The following is a 23371-nucleotide window of genomic DNA, read 5'->3' on the forward strand; positions in this document are numbered from 1 at the left end:
GGGTTCGAGCTTCGCGCGAGCCAAGGGCCCCGATCAGCCGTCACCACACGCACCCTGGGGCACCGCTGCGGCGGCGTTCAACCTCTGAAGAGAGGAGAGCGGCTCGCCGCAAGAAACAGGCCTCCAAGTTCACAAAGGAGACGTTTATTGACGCCGTCCTCCAGCGGTACATACACACACTCAACAGTCACCCCGTCCCGGGGCGCGCTCAGAGCAAGGCTCCGGTGCGCGCTCGGGGCAACAAGAGAAATGTGCGCCGCTAGCACGCCGCTGCAGGAGATTGTCCCCGCGGCAGTGCTGTGATCTCTCTCGTGTCGGCCGATGGGCCGTTTGCGAGAGAGAGTGGGCAGTCAACGCAAGGTGCGCCTGTCAGAGGTCGTTGGACCCCTGGACAGGCTCGAGCCGCGGCGGATCGAGGACCCACGCTAGCGAGCTCGAGTATGAACTGGTCCGAACGGCAGAGGCCGGCCCGGACGAACAGTAACGTACGCACCTTACGCTGTCTCGGAGGGATCTCTTCTCTCCGGGCCCCGCTCGGAAGGTCGCGCGACCACCCCAAACGGGTCCCGAATTCCCGCCAAAAGTCACCAATGGCAAAGGCCCTTGGGAAGCCGGGGGCGGAGCTGCGGCCGAATGACAGCGATTAGCCACCAGCCGTCTCTCCGCCGCCCGAGGCGGGAGAAAGGGAAAGAGGGCGACGCGGGATGCCGCGCAGACGCCACGGCGGGAATCTAGCAGGCTTCCCACATCCTCCTCTCCTTAAATGCCCTCCTACCCATCGGCGAAAGCATGCGGCAAAATAAAAAACAAAATTAATCCACATAAAACTACCACACTTCAGTTCCAGCCATAAACTCAAAAGACAAACAAACAAGAACAGAAAACAAACAACACTTGCATACGTTCCAAGGAGACAAAATTAACTACACTGTACACTGTACACAAGGCCAGCTGACAGGTGGCCTGCAGCCTCATAATGTTCGATGGCGCGGCCCATTGGGCCTGTCGGCGGCCAACTCACGCATTTGCTGCCTTCAGGGTCCTGGTGGACGATTTATCGACGGCGGTCCCTTGTCCTCCACAAGGTCATCAAAGTTGAGCATGAGGACGTCGACGACGCTCGACGATCCCGAAGAGGACCCGCCGCCCGACACCTCCTCGCCGGTGGACCACTTGCCTGGCCGCCGCTAGGCGCCGGCACTCCGGGGGCCAACAGCGCGGCGAACGCCGGGCTGGCCTCCGCCCGCCGGCGGGAACCCCAACGGGAAAGGGCGCTGTCCTTCCTGCCCCCCTCTCGGCGTTGCCTTTGATCTTGGGAACACGCACAATCGCAGGCACGCACCGGCACAGAGGCGGACATTCATCAGTCACAACGACCCGCTTGTCGGAATCGTTCCGAGGCGCCGTGGCAGGGGTCAAAGGACACACAGACGCACTCTTCACACAAAAACCATGCCGCGAGACACTCGCTCCTTAACGAGCAACCCACTCCCCAGCCGGAAGGGGAGACTTTCGCCGACCCCTCCGCGAACCAGCCGGTCCCGTGTTCGCGAGGCAGGCCGCACCAGTGGGGTCAGAACGTAAATGAAAAGAAGGCGCGCTGTACAAAAGAAGGCCATCTCTGCGCTGCAAGAAAAGTGCAATCGCGAGTAGGCTGAACTTTACATATGTACAAGTCTGGTTTAAAAAAACTGAACGCCAAAGCAAACGTATATTACATATGTACAGATCTCGGAACGTTAGAAGAAACAACGAATAAACTGGAAACAAAAACATGTTAAAGACTGACTAAAACAAACAAACGACTAAATAACTGCACAAGGCTGGAACTGAGCATGCGGAAAACAAAAACAAAAAAGAAATCGCCGTGCTTCACCTGGGGTAGGGCCCGACGAGAAAGCTCGCCAGCTAGCTGAGGCTGCGTGCCTTCGGTTGCGGAAGAGTCCGCCATCCGGCATCAATCACATCGGTGACCGTCGCCTCAGATTGTACCGGTGCTTGGTACGATTGCGTTCCGCAGCACCAGTTGTGCCTTTGCGCTTGCTTGTGATACCAATGGGTACCGACGCAAACTCGTCAGACCGTGACGCATAGGCCTTCAGGTCTGCGATGTGGGCACGGCTGGTTTTCCCCGTAAGGGGATCCTCCAGCAGGTACGCGAGCGGCGACCAGACTCTGACCACTCGGTACGGACCAAGCCACTTAGGAGCGAGCGAGGCTGAGAACCCCTTGCTCGCATCACTAAGAGCGTGGTTGCGCTTCAGGACAAGATCGCCCGCCTGAAAAGTCAGGCTGCGGTGCTTGCGGTCATACTGAGCCTTCTGCTGGGCTCTGGCTGCCGCCAAACTCTGTCTTGCTCTGTTGAGAGCCCGACTAAGCCGGTCCCGAAGCGTCGACGCATAAGCAGAGAAGTCTGCCCGCGTCTGCTCATCCCCGAGCTGGCTCTGCACGACGTTTGACATCGGATTCGCCAGCTCCCTCCCGAAATTGAGGAAGGCGGGAGAGAAACCAGTTGAGCGATTCTCAGCGGTTCGAATGGCGAACGCAAATTCGCTCAAATGGTCTGCCCAGTCCTTTTGACACTCGGCAAAGGCCGCCAGCATTGGCTTGAGCGTTCGGTTGATTCGCTCGGTCAAGTTGGACTGGGGATGGTAGGGTGAAGTGGTGTAGTGCTCGATTCCGAGGGAACGGCACGTGTTACCGAACACCCGAGCGGTGAAATAGGACGCATTGTCCGTGATCAGTCTTTCCGGAAAGCCGAACCGACAGAACACTTCCTGGAGTTTATCCAGCACCGCTCGTGCTGACACTTTCCGAAGCGGGTACAACTCGACCCATTTGGAAAAATGGTCAGCTACTACCATCAGGTGAATGAACCCCTGCTTACTCCTGGGGAAAGGCCCCATCAGATCGCAGGTGGCCATCTGCCACGGACGCACACTGTCAATTGGTTTCATCATTCCGGGCGGCTTGCCGCCCCTTGACTTCACCGCTTGACAGACATGGCAGGAACGGCAATAGCGGAAAATGTCACGCTTCATGCCGGGCCACGTCACCGATTGACTCAGTTTTGCAAAAACTTTGGAGCCACTCAGGTGACCGGCCAGTGGTTCGTCATGAGAAAATCGCAACAGTGCGCCTCTCAGACTTTTGGGGATAACCACCTTGAACGGGTCAATGGACTCATCATCGGTGGCTATGTATTTCAGCACGAGCCCGTCATGGCCCAGCAAATATGAATCCCCCGGGGCTCGCCGCGACACACGCTGGCTTTCACCCCCTGCGCCCGCTACAATACAAGTAGCGTCCCGGCGCTCCGTCTCCCTGAGACCGTCGCTCATCTCGCGACACATGGGGTCATTTTGCTGGGCTTTCAGCAGCTCTTTCCGGCTGAAAACGATTCCAGTTCTCCCAGAGGGGGGCCTGGTCTCGTCCCCCTTCAGGTTTGCAGCCAAAATTTCCGCTCGCGACGGCGTCTCCGAGGCGCTCACGCGGAGCTTTGCCTCCCGCCCGCTTTGCGAAGCGCTGCTTGCCTGGTTAGCGGAATGGGTTAGCCCGTTTGCGGGCTCCCCCTCCTTGCCGCCCGGCGGCTCGTCCGCTTTTTCGCCCGCTCCGCCTACAGGCGTCAAGGCGCCGCTGGCGAGTGGGGCACGGGATAGCGCGTCAGCTACCACGTTCGTGCTCCCCTTTCGATACTGCACCGAAAAGTCGTAATGCTGTATCAGGAGAGCCCAGCGCGCCAGCCGACCCGCAGGCTCGCGGAGCCGCATCAGCCAACTGAGCGCACTGTGGTCTGTCTGCACCACGAATTGCGTTCCGTCAAGGTAGACGTCGAATTTCCGCAGTGCAAACACGATGGCGAGGCACTCCTTCTCGGTCACGGAATAATTCCTCTCCGAGGGTAGCAAGGAGCGGCTGGCAAAGGCCAGCGGCTGCAGCACGCCATCGAAATCCTGTAGGAGAACTGCTCCTAAACCCAGATCGCTCGCGTCAGTCTGGACTACGAACTGTCTGGTCAGGTCGGGTAGCCTGAGCTGCGCTGTCTCGGCAATGGCACTAGACAGGAGGCGAAAGGATCGCTCTTGCTCGGGCCCCCATCGCCACGCGGCAGTCTTTCCCAAGAGCTTGGTCAAGGGTGCCTGCACGCGGGCACAGGACGGGATGAACGACCGATAGAAATTGGCCATTCCCAGAAAACGGCGGAGGCCGCGTACGTCCTTGGGCACGGGAAACTCGAGTATGGCTCGGAGTTTGTCCGCATCGGGCTCAATGGAGCCCTCGCCCAGCGTGAACCCTAGCAACTGAACTCGGGTCCGCGCTATTTGGGCTTTCGCAGGATTCAAAGTCATCCCAGCAGCCCGTACCCTCGCGAGCACGTCGGCAATGTGGCCTAAGTGCTCATCGAAGGTTCGTGAATAAATCACGATATCGTCCAGGTAGCACATGGCATGAGACCATTTCGCTTCCCCTAGGACGCGGTCCATGAGCCTCTGAAAAGTCGCAGGACCATTGCAGAGACCAAAGGGCATGCGAGTGAACTCAAACAGCCCTCTGTGGCACGTGAACGCGGTCTTAGACCGGTCAGCGTCCGCCATCTGGACCTGTAGGTAACCTTTGGAGGCATCTAGCGTGGAAAAGTACCGCGCACTGCCCAGGTTTCCTACGATTGAGCTGATCGTCGGGAGCGGATAGGCATCCTTTCGAGTCAGCGCATTCAGACGGCGATAATCCACACACAACCGGTGGCTGCCATCTTTCTTAGGCACCAACACAACCGGAGACGCCCAAGCGCTGGACGAGCGACGGATAATGTCCGCCGACAGCATCTCATCCAGCAACCCATCGATCACCTGCCTTTTCGCAAGGCTGACGGGTCTGGGGTTGCACTTCAAAGGAAGCGCATCTCCGGTGTGGATCTTGTGGCTCACTAAATTAGTACAGCCAGGTTGATCCGTGAAGAGCTCATCGTACTGACACAACAGTGCTGTCAAACGAGCCTTCTGTGTGTCATCCAAAGTTACCGCAAAGGCGGCCAGCGGATGTGGTGCCTGGTCGTGCCGCGCCGCTCGGTCCCAAAGGGGAGCGTGAACGACGGAACGCTCGACACAAGGGCTTGGCCCTGGTCGCTGAGCGTGGCACTCTCCGAACGCCTTCACTGCGCAGGCAGTTATTGACGCCGGTGGGCAGATGAACGGCTTCAGCTGGGACAATGGTCCGTCGCGATAGCCGCCATTCGCAATGTCCACCACGATCCCGGTTTTCAGGAGAAAGTCCCTTCCGAGAATCACGGGCACACTGAGCCCTGGGAGGTGGATGAAACGAGTGCGTCTCGTCCGCTCTCCCCACCTGACAGTCAACCTCGCGGCGCCAGCCGAATGGGCTACGCCTTTCGCAAGGTTGAATGTCGTACGGCAGTCCCGCAAGCGCACCGAGTGCTTTTGCAAGTGGGACAACACCTCTTCACCGAACAAGGAGGCAGTGGCCCCCGTATCCAGTAACGCCAAAAATTCGCGGCCAGCAATGGTGACCGGAATAAACGGCGCGTGCGCATTAGCAAGGGAGCTTGCTCTGTACGCTGAGGGGATTAGCGAGGACTGGGCCGGTCGTCCCTTTACGACCGACCCGCGCCGCCATTTCCCTGCCTCAAAGGAGGCCTGGTTACGGGGCATTCTCTCGCTAAGTGCCCCGTCTCTTGACAGCGGAAACAGCGCACACCGCCGCGAGCTTGGTCGCGGAACAATGGCGCCTCTCCCTGCCTGGTTCCGCCCGTTGCACGGCCAAAGGGCCGGCTGATTCGGGTTTCCCCCTCCGCTGTGCGTTGGGGCGCTTGGCGTCCCTGGGCAGGCGGTCCAGAAAACGGTGCAGCGAAGGCTGTCCGTCTCCTGTAGGAGTAGGGATCGAGAGCTCTATCGCTCAACTCCCATACTTCGTTTTGCCCGCTAACGGCTGCAGAGGCAGCGTGTGCGGGTGGTCGCCGGTTGGGTAGAGGCATGGCCCCTCTCCATGCACAGCGTGGCTCGAGGGCCTCGCTTGCCGGCGGTGGCGGACGATAGGCGCGCGCGGCGAGAATGTCGCCTTGAATGCGCTTTGCCTCGGCGGCCAGCTCCTCAAAATCTCGGAACCGGCCTCCGCGCAGGTATGCCGAAAAAGTCGGATGTGCCTGCCTGATAGTCCTTTCCACACGTTCCTCGTTCGAGGCTCTGGGCTCGGCGATTGAGAAAAGGTCCTCCATCGCACGTACGTACTCCAGGAGTGACTCATCCGGAGCCTGTGTACGGAGCTCCAACTCTCGCCGCATCCTACGCTCATAGTCAGCGGGCAGGAATTCGCGCAAGAATGCTGCACGGAACTCCTCGAGAGTCGCTGCCCGGTGGCCGGAAAGCCGATGCCACCTAGCTGCGGTGTCAGTCAGTGCTGCGGGGATGATGTGTGCAAGCACAACCTGATCAGTGAGACCCATAGCTCTCTGGTAATGGGTGAGGGACTCAAGGAAATCCCGGGCACTGAGGAGGTCATCATACCCGCGGTATGTTGGCATGGGCAACTTGACCGCGGGGTGAGACACCTTCGGCGCGGCCAAAAGCGTCTCATACGCCCCTGACAGCGACTGAATCATCTGGGCAGCACTTCTTAGCAGCGCCTGCGCCCCGGCCTCAGAGGAGGCTTGGGCGGGCTGCACGAACGCAGGAGGCAAGGCGCCCAGTTCGATGAGCGGCGCGGTTTCCACAGGGAGCCGGGCCAGCGCCTCACCGTTCCCAGAGCAGAATTGACTGCTCGCGGGGCACGGCTGCTGCTGTGCAGGACGGCCGGTTGCGGCAGCGTCGCACGCACCGCTTTCGCACTGGGTGCAAAGCACGCACAGCGGAGGCATGTGATTGACGGGTGCACCGCAGGGTGCTCCCGATACAGCTCCAATGGGAGCTGCGTGATCGACGTTGGGGGTTGTAGCGCCGTATGCCCCAATGGGGGCCGCGGCCAACCACGGTGTTTGGCTATTCGAAGGAACAGCAGCCAACGGATCAAAGGACGCTTCGACTCCTAAGGGAGCCGACACGTAGCTGCCGAGTGCCCCGATGGGGGTGGCAGACATGGTGCTCAAGCGTGATCGTCAAGGCGACCTGCTCGGCAAATGTGCTATCAAAGGCTAAGAGCCAGTGACTTAGCACGTTGGGCGCCAGTTGTGGGTTTCTCAGTAGGCACAGGCCACTACCCACCGCGGGTTCGAGCTTCGCGCGAGCCAAGGGCCCCGATCAGCCGTCACCACACGCACCCTGGGGCACCGCTGCGGCGGCGTTCAACCTCTGAAGAGAGGAGAGCGGCTCGCCGCAAGAAACAGGCCTCCAAGTTCACAAAGGAGACGTTTATTGACGCCGTCCTCCAGCGGTACATACACACACTCAACAGTCACCCCGTCCCGGGGCGCGCTCAGAGCAAGGCTCCGGTGCGCGCTCGGGGCAACAAGAGAAATGTGCGCCGCTAGCACGCCGCTGCAGGAGATTGTCCCCGCGGCAGTGCTGTGATCTCTCTCGTGTCGGCCGATGGGCCGTTTGCGAGAGAGAGTGGGCAGTCAACGCAAGGTGCGCCTGTCAGAGGTCGTTGGACCCCTGGACAGGCTCGAGCCGCGGCGGATCGAGGACCCACGCTAGCGAGCTCGAGTATGAACTGGTCCGAACGGCAGAGGCCGGCCCGGACGAACAGTAACGTACGCACCTTACGCTGTCTCGGAGGGATCTCTTCTCTCCGGGCCCCGCTCGGAAGGTCGCGCGACCACCCCAAACGGGTCCCGAATTCCCGCCAAAAGTCACCAATGGCAAAGGCCCTTGGGAAGCCGGGGGCGGAGCTGCGGCCGAATGACAGCGATTAGCCACCAGCCGTCTCTCCGCCGCCCGAGGCGGGAGAAAGGGAAAGAGGGCGACGCGGGATGCCGCGCAGACGCCACGGCGGGAATCTAGCAGGCTTCCCACAGTGTGAATGGACATGAATGTGAGTGAGTGGTTGTGAGTGCAACTGGTCATGAGAGTGAGTGAGTGGATGCGAGTGCGAGTGGCCGTGAGTGTGAGTGTTATTGAGCCACTCCCATGGTGCCCAGGTATGCTAGTACTGAACTATGAGACAGAAACTTAGAGGCTAAAGAAAAGGCTGGAAATAAAGTTCATGACAGCGCAGCGAGCTGTGCAAAGAAAAACCATAACATGTGTAACGTTAAGCGACAGGAGGAGAGGAGAATGCGTCACGCAACAAAAGCGAGTTACTGATATCCTAGTTTAAATGAAGAGTAGAAGTGGGCATGGGTAGTGTATTTAATGCGAAGGCAAGATAAATTATGGTCCCGGCAGCGGAATGGATTTCAGAAAGTTAGATGGGCGGATGAGATAAGGAAGTTTGCGGTGATAAGGTGGCCGAAGTTGGCACAGGACAGGGTTAATTGCAAGAATTTGGGGGAGGCCTTTGTCCTGCATTGGACGTAGTTAGGTTTATGATGAGAATGATTACGTTCTGTATAGGTCACGCTGAGCGCGATAGTAACTTAGGGCGCGGCACATAAAGAAAATATTCGCCACGGGCATTGTACCTGGCCCTCGGGTAATCGCACTGCGGAGTCTATCTCTCTGTTATCATCTTTTAACCATATGCTCTTGGACGCGTTTTGCTTACCTGCCAGGGTCCAGGGGAGGAAGCCGACCCGGTCACTTGTGCTATCATTAGTTTTGTGACGCTGCTAACGGCGTTTACGACGTGGGGGGGGGGGGGGGTGGCAGAAGGCCAAGCGAAACGCGGGGGAAAGCTGCACGGCTAGTCTGGGAAGCAGTATGTGCGCGACCGGAGAGCAGTGGAAACAAAAGTAAAAAAAAAAGTGTCGCGATCTTTTTTCCATACGTGCGACGCAATGGTCGGCGGCGTCGAACACTACGCATTTGCGACGGTTGTGTGGGGTCTGATCTGAAAATGGCACTGCTTAGATGTCAAGATTGCGCTGTGTCTGATTATCTAGAGGCTTCAGCTGGACTAAAAGGTAATAAGTGAACTCCTTGGCTTTGAAGATAGTGAAAGCGGCCGGCTTTAGCGGGTGTGCGTTACCGAATTATGGTGGTGACTGAGAATGGAGGTGCCTCAAAGAGACCTAAGGAATGGTTTAAAAGATTGAAGAGCCCTTATTATTTCACAGTTTACCGAAATGCAGTTTTTTTGGCGGGTGTCGAAATGCGCACGCTAAAATATTAGATATGAATAATGGTGCACTAAATTATGAAACACAGCTGTCTGGCGCAATGCGATAGTTCCCCTAACAGAGCTTAAAAATCACTACTGCGTGGTTTTGACGCGGGCGAAATATTTGCAAATTTAGTTTTTGTGGCACCTGTTTATTATAAGTAATTATATAACCGTAATATGTTTTTAAATCAATGTTTATTGCCCCAAGGCATCAAAGGGGTACGCAGTTATGGGTGGCAAATGATTAAATAAATTCAAAAAAGGTTAACCTATGTAATGAAGTCGAGGGGTGAGCGGTTACGCGGATTGTTCGACGAGAGACCCTCAGTTGCCAGTTGTCGGATTCTCTTGGGCTTCAGTGCCGGGCAGACCCAAAGCAGGTAGTGGATATCGGCGTCAGTGCTCCAGGACTCGCATACTGTACACATCCTCTACACTACGGCAGTTACGGCTGTAGTGGGTGCAAACTCGACCGGGATCCCCTAACCTCCTCTGCACGGGCAAGACAGCGGATGAGGGATACGACACACGGAGTGACGAGAGCAGGTGTGTGGAGACGGCCGTGATTCTCATCATTCAGACTGAGGAGCCGAGGCAATGACGAGGTTGGGGTCGTCAGGCGAGTCGCAGAATCTGCAAAGCTTTGGGAGCTCAGGGTGTCGGTGAAACCCATTCACTAAGAAATGGTTGCTGGATGCGAGCTGCCAGACGATGAATGTTTTGACAGATTTCTGGCCTCCACTGAAGCTTCGGAGTAGCTGTCTTCCCTTCAATGCTCGTCATGTGACAGTTTCAGTGCTATGGAGATTAATTTTTCTTACTCCGTAGAAGCGTTACAATAAAATTGAAAGTAATTGTGAAAATTATTTTTCTTTTGGAGCCATCGACCATTTTTGACGCTCGATGTCTCGTGACGTGTAGGATCGTGGCGCAACTGGTGTTGTCCGCAGGTGACTAGAGCTGTGACAGAAGTCGCACTTCATGTGTAGGGCGCGGCACGGTGTTGTCCTGGTGTCACATTTGTCCGACTTCCTGCAGTTGCAAGGGCGGGTGCACGTCGGTTGTCGCTGCCCTGCCGTCTGAGGGTTTGTCACAGGGTTTCATTACTCAGTGGCCACCAGTACTTTGCGTTGCTTTCGAAGTCGCTGAAGTTTCGCACCGACTTGCAAAAGCCTTGCGTCTGGTGTCTCGTGACGGAGGAAGCCTTTTTTTTGCGTTTTTTTTCCCCATAGTGGTTCCCGGCAGTGTGCATGTTTGAAGGGCAGGAGTGGTTTTGGCTTTGTGTACAGAGGTTCCATTTGATTTGAATCAATTAAAAGGCACATCTCACCTGATGCGCGAAAATTGCGCGCAGCACGCATTTTGAGAATTTCGCAAGAAGAAAGTAAATCGGAAGTAGCACATTTGGTCTACCATCGCAAAAAATTGATCGCAGTGTTAGAGCTTGCAAACTATTATCGTACAATGTAACCTGCGTTTGGTTATCGGCGTCGCATATGCGCTTAACAGCCGTTGTTGCCTAGGGCCCGGTGGCAGATGAGCATACTTTTCTGAGCCCCTATCAACGCAGAAGGGGAATGACATTGTAGTGATCTTGTATCCGTTCATTTATCTGGATACATTGTACAAAGCGCATTGCCGTCGCTAAATGGGACAGCATTCCTGGGCCCCGTGACGTCTGTAGACGTGTGCCTTTGGCCTCGTTGCATGGCTGGCAGAAGGTTGTTTTTTTTTTCTCGTTTTTGTTTTAATGTTTGCCTTCAGCAGTCATGCGCGTTGCCGACAAAATATTCGCGACACGGCAGCGACACAGGAAGTGTCCACCGAGTGGCCAGCTGGCAGAATGTTTGTTGCGTATGGCTAGACATGCCAATTCGCTGCCCACGCGCCAGCAGCAGCAGCCGTTGATCTTGGACGCGAAAACCGATAACTTCCGCCGAGCGAGAAACACCCCGCGGACAGTAGTTGCGTTGAGCCATATCTAGACTGCGCGATGTCTTGAGCCGATATGAGGAGGAGGAGGATGGAGGGAAGGACCTGCGCGCCTTCTTGGCTCGCGCTGGATTTCCTCGGTTCCATCGGAAAAGCGGCTTGTTTTTGTTCTCAGAAGTGACGCACGCGGCCAGGACGGCGGCATTTCCTTCTGCTATTACTATTTTTGCTTTCGTAATTTATTTATTTCTCGTCTCCTTTTCCTTTCTTTCTTTCTTTCTTTCTTTCTTTCTTTCTTTCTTTCTTTCTTTCTTTCTTTCTTTCTTTCTTTCTTTCTTTCTTTCTTTCTTTATCTCTCTTCGGGAATTTATGCAAAAACAGTGCTAGTGTAAACGCGAGTGTATAACCGCTTGTGTTGCGACTTCTGTGGCCAACTGTATACGCTTTCCGCATGGCAGACATTACTAGCCTGTTGACACTCGCTCCGCGTTTGCTAAACGAAAACAAAAAAACAAAAACAAAAGGGAATGTTTTGCCTATTAAACTTATATAAACGTTTGGGCAAAGTGGTCAGATATGCTTCAATGCAAACTGCGAGAAACCAGGAGGGCATGATGACGCGTCTTCATGTCTCCGTGGTTTCCTGCTGCACTTGTTTTCGTTGAGGCAAGTCATTATACAACCTTTTGATGGACGCAGTCACCGATCGCTGCGGTAATTTCAGGCATCAAAAGCCGACGCGGGTTTTGACCGTAATGTTTATGACATCTTCACTACGTTACGTAACTCAAAGCTCTGCATTCCGTCGCGTAGCTAAACGGTTAATTTTTAATTCCTGTTACGGTGCCTAGATGGAGCTTAGATGGGGAGTCGAAAAAACGTTATGCCGGGCTGCCTTGGCTGCTTGACAGCATGTATTACATGAATGAGTAGGGTCGGAATTCCGTTTCCAGAAATGTCTCTTGAGCAGTTGTACACTATACTACACATTAGCCTTGTCGTAATATCGCCCATACATTGGTGTATATAGGACAGTACTGCGTATATAATAGGTGTGCATTGCTGCAGACTACAAACATCTTATGAGTGCCTGCATCTCTGTGCAAATACACTTTGCAGTCCTTTCGTAACTGATACGTCGCATGGCAAACTGCATCGACTGTTCATAATGGGATGTCGTCATGTTTGTCGGAATTTCTAAAGGCCTTTGCCCTTTTCTGATAAGCCTTCACTACGGCTACTTCTTGAAACACCCTTGAGCCCATTCACGGAGATTTTGTTTTAGTGCAGTGTTTATCTACACGACAAAGAATGAGAACACATAACCTGTGCCGATGGCTGTTCTTTCCAGTAATATTTATCATAAAGTACCAAAATAAATTATACGCTAATCGTTCCACAGATGGAAAATATTTTTTTCACAAACATTAAAAAGTTCATTACATTTCATTCCACTCTACGAATACTTCAAATGAAACATTCCCGGCAGTGAACGGAGTTGAATACAGGCAGAGAATATTTTGTACCGATTGGAGTTATTATTTGAATTTCATTGGATAAAATATTTACTTTGACTCATTGAATATCTCCGTCAATGAAATTGAAAGGTCAATGCGACTTCGGCAGCGTGGCTCACCCGTAGATTACGCAACTGAAGTGTTCACTTTTTTTTCTTCCCGAGCAGCAGCATTGGTCTGAGCAGTTGTATGGGGCGATAAACTCTTTGCACATGCTCTTTTGGGCCCTGCTTCTGAGCGGATGCTTCTTGTGAACAGGGTTACTTATATCGTCCGGCTTGCATTATAGTAAATGCTCTTGGCGCGGAGCATTCACATTTAGTTCGCGGTTTCCAGAATCGAGTCTTAAATGGACAGCAGAATCGTAAACAGTTGCGCCTTTTCTTATGCGATCGGCAACGTTCACGTGGATTGAAAGTTTTTCGTTAAGTCAGAACAGCAGAGCACAAAATTACGTCCGCTCAGCGAGCAACAGAACTGCAGGTGTTAGGTCGAGATTCCGGCGTAATTAGGCTACTGAAGTTTAGGCTTTATGTTGTATGCAAGTGTTTACCTCATTTACAACTTTGTTTACCTAACTTTCGCCTGCAGACTTGCACTAGCGTTTACGTTTTGCGTTCGCGCCTTATCCTTGACCTTTCGCGTGTAGACTTCACTGCATTTTCAGCTGGAGATTGCGCGCTCTCCGATCTCCTCTTAATCCGGAGATTAGAGAAATATAGAAAGACTAAGAGAAGGGGCTTTTTTTGTGTGCGTGCAGAGCATGTAGGTGCAGTCGAGAGAGACTGCAGCCTTGGCGAGTGGATGTTATCGATGGATCGGGGAAACGTGTTGTGAGCTTTTCTGCACCCGGGATACCCCGCTCGAATAACCGTACTTGAAAGAAAAAAAAGAAGCCTAAATAAACACAAATAAATTAAGAAAAAAAATACAAATACAAGCCGTACGTACACGAACTCGAAAACGTGCAACGGGTTATTCTTGCCTAAAGGATAGCAAGGTGAAGGATTCCAGAACACGTTTTAGCGTAGCGCGGTGATCCACTTGTGAGGGAAGCCGATTGCGCATGCGCACATAACATATGCACGCGCGGCGCTGTCGTATCGGGGCAGCGGGTCGCGGAAGCATGGAGTCCATCACACTGCTTCAAAAGGCACACTTAAGCACAAACTCTACGCCACTAGGTTCGCCGTTTACGAGATTCTGTGACGACAGCATTGCAGAGGTGAGAATCAACGTCTATTGGCCATTATTAGGTTTCATGGTCATAACCCGGTAAGCAAAATTGAGCTACTTGTTTGAATACAAGCATGTAACTGTGAAATTAATGCTTTCCGGCGAACCGTTCTGTTCCCAGCTGTGGTACCCGGCTGGAATTGTTGATGATACACGCCAGTATATGCGAACTCTGCGGAAGATCCTGGCCTCTCGTGAATGTCTTCCTAACAAAATCACGGTAAAAAAAAAAAACGCATATTCCTTCTACGAAATTTTAGTGGTTGTGCTTTCATGTGTTTGAGCTTATGCAAACGAGGCTTTCCGTTCGTGTTCGTATTGTGCCCTCTCTTGAAAGTCTCAGTAAACTCCCAATGGGAATTCAGCTGACTTTTCCTGCGGAAGGACCAACGGACAGCCTTGCTAGCCGAGTCACGTGATGTCTCCGCCGTCTACACTTGCGCGATATGATGTCAGAGCCGGAAGTGCGATGAAGAACAGGAAGTGACGCACATAAACGAACAGTTTGTTGCCAGAAAGAAACCCATGAGAGAAAATTCAGCAAGAGTTTATACTGTGCCCTTTTCGGACCTCCAAGAGAGGGAGATAAGTGACGTTGGCGCAAGCGCTGCCGGTACAAGGTTCTCTCTTTCGCTTCCCACGCGATGTGCAAGCGGGGCGAGCTGGCTTTCCTCGATTACGCGAGCGCACACACACACACATGGCGGGAGCGGCGCCGACGACAACGTGCGGCCGGATTTCATCTACATTTGTCGTCGTAAGTGGAGCGTAACACGCGAGTATACGCGGTGACGCTGCGGAGCTAAAACTGCGCGCTTTTTTTTTATATTGACTCGCAGTACCAAAAAAAGGAAGCCTCTTCCTGCTACTCTGTTTCCCTCCAGTATGCCATCTGGCACGCTCTTAACACTCGTCTTGCAAACAAAGCGCCGTATACTCGCCGAACTGGGTCGAGCATACGAACTGTTTTGAAACACCGAGTGTGTACCACGACCTGTTGCTGTCGTCGTTTTACGGTATGGGATACAGCTCGAATGTTTGCTGAGAAGCGTTCACAAACGCGGTGGTGAAAGACGCTTTGCGTCGGTCGGCCTCCGGTCGAGTGCGTCTACTCCGAAGTGTGCGAAGGCTGACGAGTGCCTCTGGTGTCGTTGCAGATATCGGCGAAGAGGAGCTGCGGAGCTCTCCGTCGGCCGCTGCTGCCTCGACGGCGCTGCCGGCGCCTGCGTCCGAAGGCCATGGGCGGCACTTCGACGCCTATTGGAGCGAGTGCGAACACTTCCGCATCGATGACGACGAAGACGAGGACGACCGTTCGCCGCACCAGAACCCCGGTACTTACATGCGTGCATATACCTCATAAAAATGGGTGAACTCAGCTCAAATAATGGTTTGTAGCCTTACACTGTGCGGAGTTGCATCATCTGATTGTTCGACAGTGCTGTCGATATGCCATCGACAGTGCTATCGAAAGGCTGTCGAACAAAAAGTTCGCATAGTGAACACAAATTAAGGACATGCATATATGCAGTGCCATGCAGTTTTTTGCCTTGTCAGCTGTTGCAGGCAGAGATCCCCCCGTTCCAGCCCACTCGTAAGACCTCGTGGTCGTCGGAAGCATGAAATGACGTCGTCAAATGCTAAGGTCACGTGACCCATCGTCACCGTTCACGTGACCGATGACCATATGACCTAATTAACTTTCGCCATAGCAGTTACATAAATGCCGAACGAAACCCTCCAGGAAATAATCTCAACATATTCTTCCTTCATAGGCTCCAGGAAATGATCCCTATAAGGCTTTGCAGGAATCTACGCGCACGCAAAAATCCACACATACTGATATTAGAGCTTCAGTAATTTGTAAATGATCTTCTAATGGCTCACACCTCATTTCTTACGAATATTTATTTTTTTGCGAGTTCGCTCTCACATGACTCGTCTCGTTCGCTTTGGTTCTGTGTCGAAGCTGTGTAAGTAATTTGCCTTCGAATGCTTCCTTTCCGCGTTCTTGTGTGGAAGAGATTGTTTTCCCTGTCGCCAGTTCATTAATCATTCGTTTCCTTCATAGTTGCGTGCACAGGCGGTCACGCAAACCCGACAAGCTTTCCTTTTCACCGAAAAAAGAGCGTTCTTTCGGCCGCTTTGTTTCCCCTGTTCGCTTCTTTATACGGGAAATTAGGATAAATATAGTAATTAGTTCTGAAGTCTGGTGCGGTCCACTGGCTTACCTCCAAAGCAATGAGGACAAGGGCATAACTGCGTATGTTGAATTTTACCGTAATTTTACTCTTGACAACCGCCTGAAAAAGGTACACCGTTGCACATGGAAGCACGCGAGAGTGCAGTCAGCATTGTGCTGAATATCTGAGTTTTTCTTAGATTTGAAATAATTCTAGAGCTTCGACATAAATAAGCCTTGGCTAGTAAGGGATCATAAACTGGCCCGTCAACTCACTTGAGTTATCATTTTCTTTTTGTGGTAGTAAAGTTTAATGTTTGTCTGCATAAAATGTTGACCGAACTGAGCTCGTGATTTGAGTAGAGCGAGATACACAAAAGCGTCTGTCAAGCGGCTGGATCCAGCACGTCTGTCTTTGCAGTTCACCTGTTCACTTTGAAGGCACAAATTCCATTGGAACTTCTCCAAACATACTCGTCGTATACACCGTATTGCAGAAACTATTTTGAAAATTACATCTAATGTGTGAAAAGAGTACAGGTCACTACCTAAGTTGTCAGCGGCAATAACAAAACAAACGAGTAAAGAAACGAAGGCACAGAGGAGCTGGTTAGTCAAATTCTCAACGAAAGAAATGACTTTTGCTGAAGATGGTATGAATGGCTGATCTCTTAATGCAAACGTGATCTGTCTTGTCTTTGTAGCGATAGCTATATTACGGTAGCATTTCGAGCCTTCAGGGTGGCGGCGCCGTGGCGGTGGCGGCACTGCCACCCCGTGGCTGCGCCGCCACGCTGTCACGTGGTTGGTCACGTGGTGCGGAGCAGCTGCCGGCGGCGCGGCGCCGTGGCTGATCACGTGGTTGGTCACGTGACCAGGTTCCACTCGGCCAGCTGTAGCTATCGCGTCACTGCAGGTTTAACCAGAGCTAAACCACCGTCATTTTTTTTTATTATTCGGCTTTGCTATTCTTTCTTGCTATTCATCTGTAAAATTTTGTGTAAAATAAAGATTTATGTAAAATTGTTCGAACATATCTGTTTCCCCTTCTTCCTCGCAGAGGAGCAGGACGCCGACTGGCTTCGCGAGGTGGGACTGGACTTTGTGCTCGATGACGTTCTGGGTGAGTGTGACCACGTCCGCCAGTAACTTGTCGCTCGCCGTCCGCGCCTCATCGGCTACTGAACTGCGCCTGTATGGTGGCAGAAAGGCGTCCCGGTTACACATTTGATACAAATTGACGCGATGAAATAGCGGCGAGGAAATACTTTGCGTGCAGCGTGTTGTCGCTTGATTCCGTGCTGAAGCAGACGCAGAGCGCACTGGCATATTAGTTCTGAAAGTATTTCGGCGTATATTTGGCAAAAAGCACTAATCGAAAACTGCCGAAGAATAGCCACTGTGACCCAAACGTTGCGGCTCAGCAACCAGCCCCGGAAACCTTTAGGTGATGGGTTGGCTAGCAGCTTACCGCGTGTTTTTTTAGCATACCAATGCTGGCGTAATTATTTTAATACAAGCTTCTAAGTATTTTCCCTGTAGGACGCCCATATTTTACTGACTAAAACTTCGCATGTAAATGCCAGGTCAGGTAGCCTATTAGGTTCAATAATATATACACGCATTAAAGCTAATTAGTGCCTACTGGCTAGATCTAACTCCTTGCTATGGCTTAATTATTTACATCGCGTTCCCCCGTGCCCTCCGATTGGCGATGTCGAAATTTCCTCGTTAATTTCGTACAGGGGGAAGCGGGTGGCAACTGAGATTTCAGCGCGAACGAGGCCACCATATTTTTTCAGGAACTCCGTCAAAGCATCGCGTTTCACGAAATTGTCGAGATTAACCGCGTGCGCGGCGGCTGCGTTCCTGTCCCGTGCAGGGACGAGCGGCGTCTCCCAACCGGGCCACAACAACCGCCACCACGACGTCGGGGCGGCGCCGCCGGCAGCGAGGTCCTACGTGCGCACGCTGAGCCGCGAGCAGGCCGCCGCCGTCCAGAGGCGGCTGGACACGGTCACGTTACGCAAGCGCCGGCACCACGCGCCCAGGCAGGACGTGCGACACGTCTTCGATCCCGCCGCACAACAGGTACACCCATGCCGCCTCCTCTGCGAACTCTTTGCTCTGCCTTGCATGGCACGTAGTGGCAGTAGGCCGTTCTCCTAGGCCATCGGTTTCGCCAGCAAGTCACGTGGGCAAGCTTAGCAAGAAAGACCATATACTTCATTTTCTTGAGCAGCATATATGGCTGGGTCCGGAAGCGCAGAAGTGCCTTTTCGTTTAAAGACCAGAAGCGTCGTTTGTACCAGGTACCAAAAGGTGTACTGGTGCCTGGGGACCAGAAAGGGCCGTTGTGTTCGGTGGCACAGAAATTATCTGTGACCCGGAGACCCAGGAGTGCATTTAGCCCCAGAAGCCTAAAAGGGCCGTTGAGTCTGAATCGCTTAGAAGTGCCATCGAGCCCGGGACGCTTAAATGTGCCGTTAGGCCTGAGACGCAGCATTGCAATTGGTCCCGGTGATTCAGAGGTGCTGTTGGTTCTGAGGATCCAGATGTGCCTTTGGTTCTGGGGACCAGAAAGTTCCGTGGGGCTCGGAGACTTAGAAGTGCCAGTGAGGGGGGAAAGGGGGGGGGGGACACAGCAGTGCCAGCGATGTGCGGATCCAGAATTGCTTTTTTGGCCCTGAAATCCAGACGTACCCTTGAGTCCTGGACGCTTAGTGGTGCTTGTCAATATTTTTCTTTTCTTCCTCCCCCCCCCCCCATTCCCTTCGTCGACCTGTTTTTTGACTTCCTGCAACCCCAGCACGTCGAAGACACAGCAGATGGTCATCGCGGCGAGCTACGCTTATCGACCGCTGCGCCCACTGGTGGCCGAGCTGCGCAGGGACCGCTGTGGAAAAACCACTGGAACCAGTACGACGCCATCGCCACGCCAGATGTCAAAGGTAACTGGAAATAAGGACAGTGGAGTTGCACCGCGTTTTAACAAAGGTGAAGGTCCGCTGAAATTTTGTTAGTAATTAGCATTGCTTGATTGGTATCCATAGGCGGTTTTCTCACGGACGAGAGGGGGGGGGGAGGCTGATTTTGTGCATTGTGGGCAGTACGCCGAGGCTGGTCAGGTCAGAAGACAGCAGTTAGTAGGGGAATATTTAGGTATCTACCGTGGCGGCCTCGGTGGCATTGACACGCAGCTTTTGAGCATGCATAAGGTCGAGGGTTTGATTCCGGCAACGATGGCGGCATGTCAGTGAAGGTGAAACGCAAGAGTTCCCATGTATTGACATTGTCATGCGTCAGGAGGACAAAATTCGTAGTCGCAACCATTAAATCAAATTTAGTTACTGCGCGTTTCTTGCATTGCTTTCATGGCGTGGGTTGGGCTAATTAGAATAATAATAACTATTATAGTAATCTTTTCTGGAGCACCGCAGAAAATAATTGCTGTTTTTGAAGCGAACAGTTTCACTACGCTATGTAACGCAGTCGTCGCGTAGGCCCGAGAATGACCTTGAACGACCTTCAGCATAACCACGTTAGCCGTGTACGACCATATGTGGTACAGTTATGGTGTCGAACCCTTGACCGCTGACCTTGACCCATGACCGTTAGTTGACCTTTGACATTGGGTGACCTTTGGGTTGACGTTTGACTAAGAACATCCGATGCGGTGATATGAAGCCACGTGATGACGTCCGATGGGGTGTCGTAAGGCCATGTGATACCACGTCATAGCCACGTGGTCGTCTGGGTATATACTATACAGAACGGCTGTCGCGAGCGTGTAGCGGAGCTGCCATCGACAAGCCTCAGACGCTTAGCAAGCGTGCTTGCTTTTCGCTGAATTCCAGGATTAGCCAAGTTAAGCCACTGCCATTTTTTGTTTTGTTTCCAGGCGTGGCTGTGCTCGGGTTCAAAATGAAGGGCACACTGAGAGGACCTCTCACTATGATGGAGCCTGCGTCGTTGACGCCCCCAGAAGACGACGACGAAGACTCTCCGGTCGCCGTGCAACCCGGCGTCGACTGGACGTTGGTACGGGCCGTCCCCTTTGTCTTTCGAAGGGACTTCGCTGCATATATGGGCACATGCCGTCTCTGTGTTCCAGTTGCGCCCTTGTCGATATCGGCTAATGTGCCTTCCACATGAGCCCAGCTACCGATGTCTGGGAGGTTGCATCAGTTGCTCTTCGAAAAAAAATTACGAATGGAGGTCGCGACAAGTACTTTTGTGGGAAAGATGAAAGAAGTGCGCAGCAAACAGCGCGTGGAGTTCCAGACTAAAGGCGCATTTCCCAGGCAACACCCTGATTTCAAACTGGCAGGCGGGTCAAGTCCTCGAGATGCTAATCTCCGCTCATAGTTAGCACCTGCGTAGGGCAAATAAGAGTCGCGTAAACTAAGTGGCTTGCTCATCTGATAGAAACAAGAATGGTAGCATTAATCGAAGACAAGGAGGCTTACTTAGTACGAGAAGTCTAAGACGGGGCGTGCTCCAACTTCCAGCAATATATTATTCGACGGGTGCCAAAAATGAATACTTCTTCACAACGATGCCCAAAAATGCACACATAATCAGACTCAGTGTGAATAGTCGCTTAGGGTACCCGAATAAATTATGAAGGTAAATTTCACAAAGCTACCGACGTGTTTTTCTCACCTCTTTTGGTATAAAATTCCTCTGCAATTTCACTTAGGGTTCCCTTTTGACATTCCAGCCATTTTTGACGCGAAAAGCTTCACTACGCTAGGTAAATCAGTCGTCGCATAGGCTGGGGAATGACCTTGAACGACCTTCAGCCCAACAACGTTAGCCGTGTATGACCATATTCGTTACAGTTATGGTGTCGAACCCTTGACCCCTTACCTTGACCATGACCTTTAGTTTATCTCTGACCTTGAGTTGGCATCTGACCTTTGGGTCGACCTGTGACCTTAAGAACATCCGATGGGGTGATGTGAAGCCACGTGACGACATCCAATCGAGGTGTCCTAAGACCATGTGATACCACGTCATAGCCACGTGGTCTGTGTATAAATATAGAACGGCTGTCGCGAGCTTGTAGCGGAGCTGCCATGGACGAGCCTAAGCGTGCTTGCTTTTCGCTTAATTCCAAGGTTAGCAAAGTCAGGCTACTGCCAATTTTCTTTTTCCCCTGTAACCTTGTGATGATTTGCCATCTTCTCAGTCTGATCTGTTGAGAAGCTGTTTGCGTATGGCGGCACAAGGGCTTACATTTCTCTTCTGCCGAATAAAGCATTGATAATAACTACCGCGCAGCCTTGCTGCTTCTGTGCGTCCTTGTCCTCAACTAACAATCCCTGGAATATGTGCAGACATTCTAAAAAATTTCAGCCCAAGAGGTTTGCTTCGAAGCCATGGAGATTACGTGTGTGTGTGTTGGGGGGGGGGGGGGGGGGGCTCTAGCGCTTCTGGAAGTTCTAAACTTCGTGGGGGTGCGGATGAGAGTTCGTCTCATTTTCGAGACACTTGGAACGCTGACGGGGCAAAACGAGCCGTGCTGTAGGCCCAGAAGCAAGCACGCTTGGCTGTACGTCCAACAGGCTTTCAGTCTGCCTTTCTGTGCTAGGAGGGCAGTGTGCCAGGACTGACTGTTTGATGAAAGAATGAAGGGAAGGAGAAGCGACCCTAGTGTCACTAGTTTTTCCTTGCATCAGGGCTAGTGGGTGGGCCACAGCTGGTCGTAGCAACGTACTACGCGTTACTGCTATATTCTTTACATTCTCAGCCATCGATATGCCTTGGATAACCGAAGGAGCCTTATATGCTGCTGAATAGTGAGCGCTGCAAGGAGTCCTGACCAAGCATAACGGCAGAATCCTACACGCGCAAAACGATATGAAAGGAAGCCTTTTATTATTGCGCATCCAGATATATTACTCTCCAGGCGTGAGAAAGATGTATACTAGTATTTTGTTCGACTAATCATCACCATATTACTTGTTGAGGCGCCATGCAGGAGTAAAAATGTAATTGGCTCTCGAGCGCGACTAACTCTTCCTTTTCATGCTATTTGCATATGTACAGTTGCGCCTCGTATGGTTTACAATATGCATGAGATAGATGCCCAGAGCTTCGTTTACCAGGCAGTAAGAGCTTGTCGGCAAGCTTCCACTCGAAAGGGCTGAGCTTTGTGCAATGAGAATCAAGACGCGTTCAACCGCCACGAAGCAAAAATGGCAAAAGTTGCGCCACCAATGCGTTGCAGGTAATACTGAGTTCGACTGTACATAATTCTGTGCAACTCAATGCAGGCTGTAATGATGGCGTGTAACAAACTCAACCCCACTTCTTGCTCACCCTCTTGGCGTGAGGCTTTCCTTGGTAGGCTGCAGATAGCTGGGCGTATTTGTAGGTTTCTCCGTGTGGGGCTGTCTCAGAGGCCTCGCGAGCTCCTGGCATATGTCTGGGCCTTCTCGCGTGCCCCAACATGGCGGCCTCCTTTTGACTCAAATTGTACACTCTAAACAGTAAGGAGTGAAAAGGTAGTAAGCTGTCCTCTGGAGCACTGCCTTTTATAAAAGGCGATAGAGGACAGCTTAGTCCCTTTTTACTCCCATACAGGCGTGTTCGTGTAGAGGTGTGTGCGGACGCTGTGAGCTATTTCCAACAAGCACATAGTAAACCAACACTGCTACACTTTGACAGTTCGCTGCTTGATCCTCACTCGTAATTTTCTCGTCTATTTTGCGCTGCGACAGCAACCCGGCTTCAGCGAGTCGTTCAGCGTGGACAGCCAAGACCAGGAGCTTCCGGTAAGTCGTGGGGCGGCGCTTTCTATCGCACTTGCGTGCATCAGCCTGATGATGGTGCGCTGCGAATGCACTCGGCTGACGGGCAGTCACATGACGGTTACGTGAACCTTGTCACCGTGACTGCGTCTTTCTTTGCGGGCATTCTTTATGCTGATGATGACGTCCCAGCGTGGTTGTGGACGGGAGGTAATAAAGACGCTGTGACGCATTCGTCCATGGGTGCTGTATTCGAGACCAGTGAGCCGATCGCTGCTCGTTGAACCAACAGAGCGGAGCCGAAGGAGCGGTGTCTGCAACTAAGGAAGAAATGTGTCTATTTGTTCGTCTGTGGCATCGTTGCAGAAGCAAGTCAAACCCCACGCGGCCATTTCTGCCAGTTTCACATAGATGCAGTAGTTCTTTTGGGAACCGACTAGCCTGGTACATCTTTCACCGCTAAAGACGAGACATGACCAGGATATTTGGTCGGTGACCCTATCGGATAGTAACTGGCAAAAAGAGTTCAAGAC

The 23371-nt window shown here is 52.5% G+C and overlaps 1 protein-coding gene across 1 annotated transcript in view; it reads left to right on the forward strand.

Moving 5' to 3' along the window:
- Nucleotides 1-23371, forward strand: part of LOC144099003 (rho GTPase-activating protein 18-like) — a 201440-nt gene that overhangs the window by 14716 nt on the left and 163353 nt on the right. Inside the window, exons 2-7 of the mRNA XM_077631994.1 lie at nt 15056-15232; nt 17141-17203; nt 17963-18171; nt 18890-19031; nt 19982-20121; nt 22809-22862. Coding sequence (XP_077488120.1) covers nt 15056-15232; nt 17141-17203; nt 17963-18171; nt 18890-19031; nt 19982-20121; nt 22809-22862 — 785 coding nt within the window. The remainder of the gene's footprint in view (nt 1-15055; nt 15233-17140; nt 17204-17962; nt 18172-18889; nt 19032-19981; nt 20122-22808; nt 22863-23371) is intronic.

The sequence above is a fragment of the Amblyomma americanum genome, chromosome 7 (genome assembly GCF_052857255.1).
Source record: "Amblyomma americanum isolate KBUSLIRL-KWMA chromosome 7, ASM5285725v1, whole genome shotgun sequence".
NCBI classification, from domain to species: Eukaryota; Metazoa; Arthropoda; class Arachnida; order Ixodida; family Ixodidae; genus Amblyomma; species Amblyomma americanum.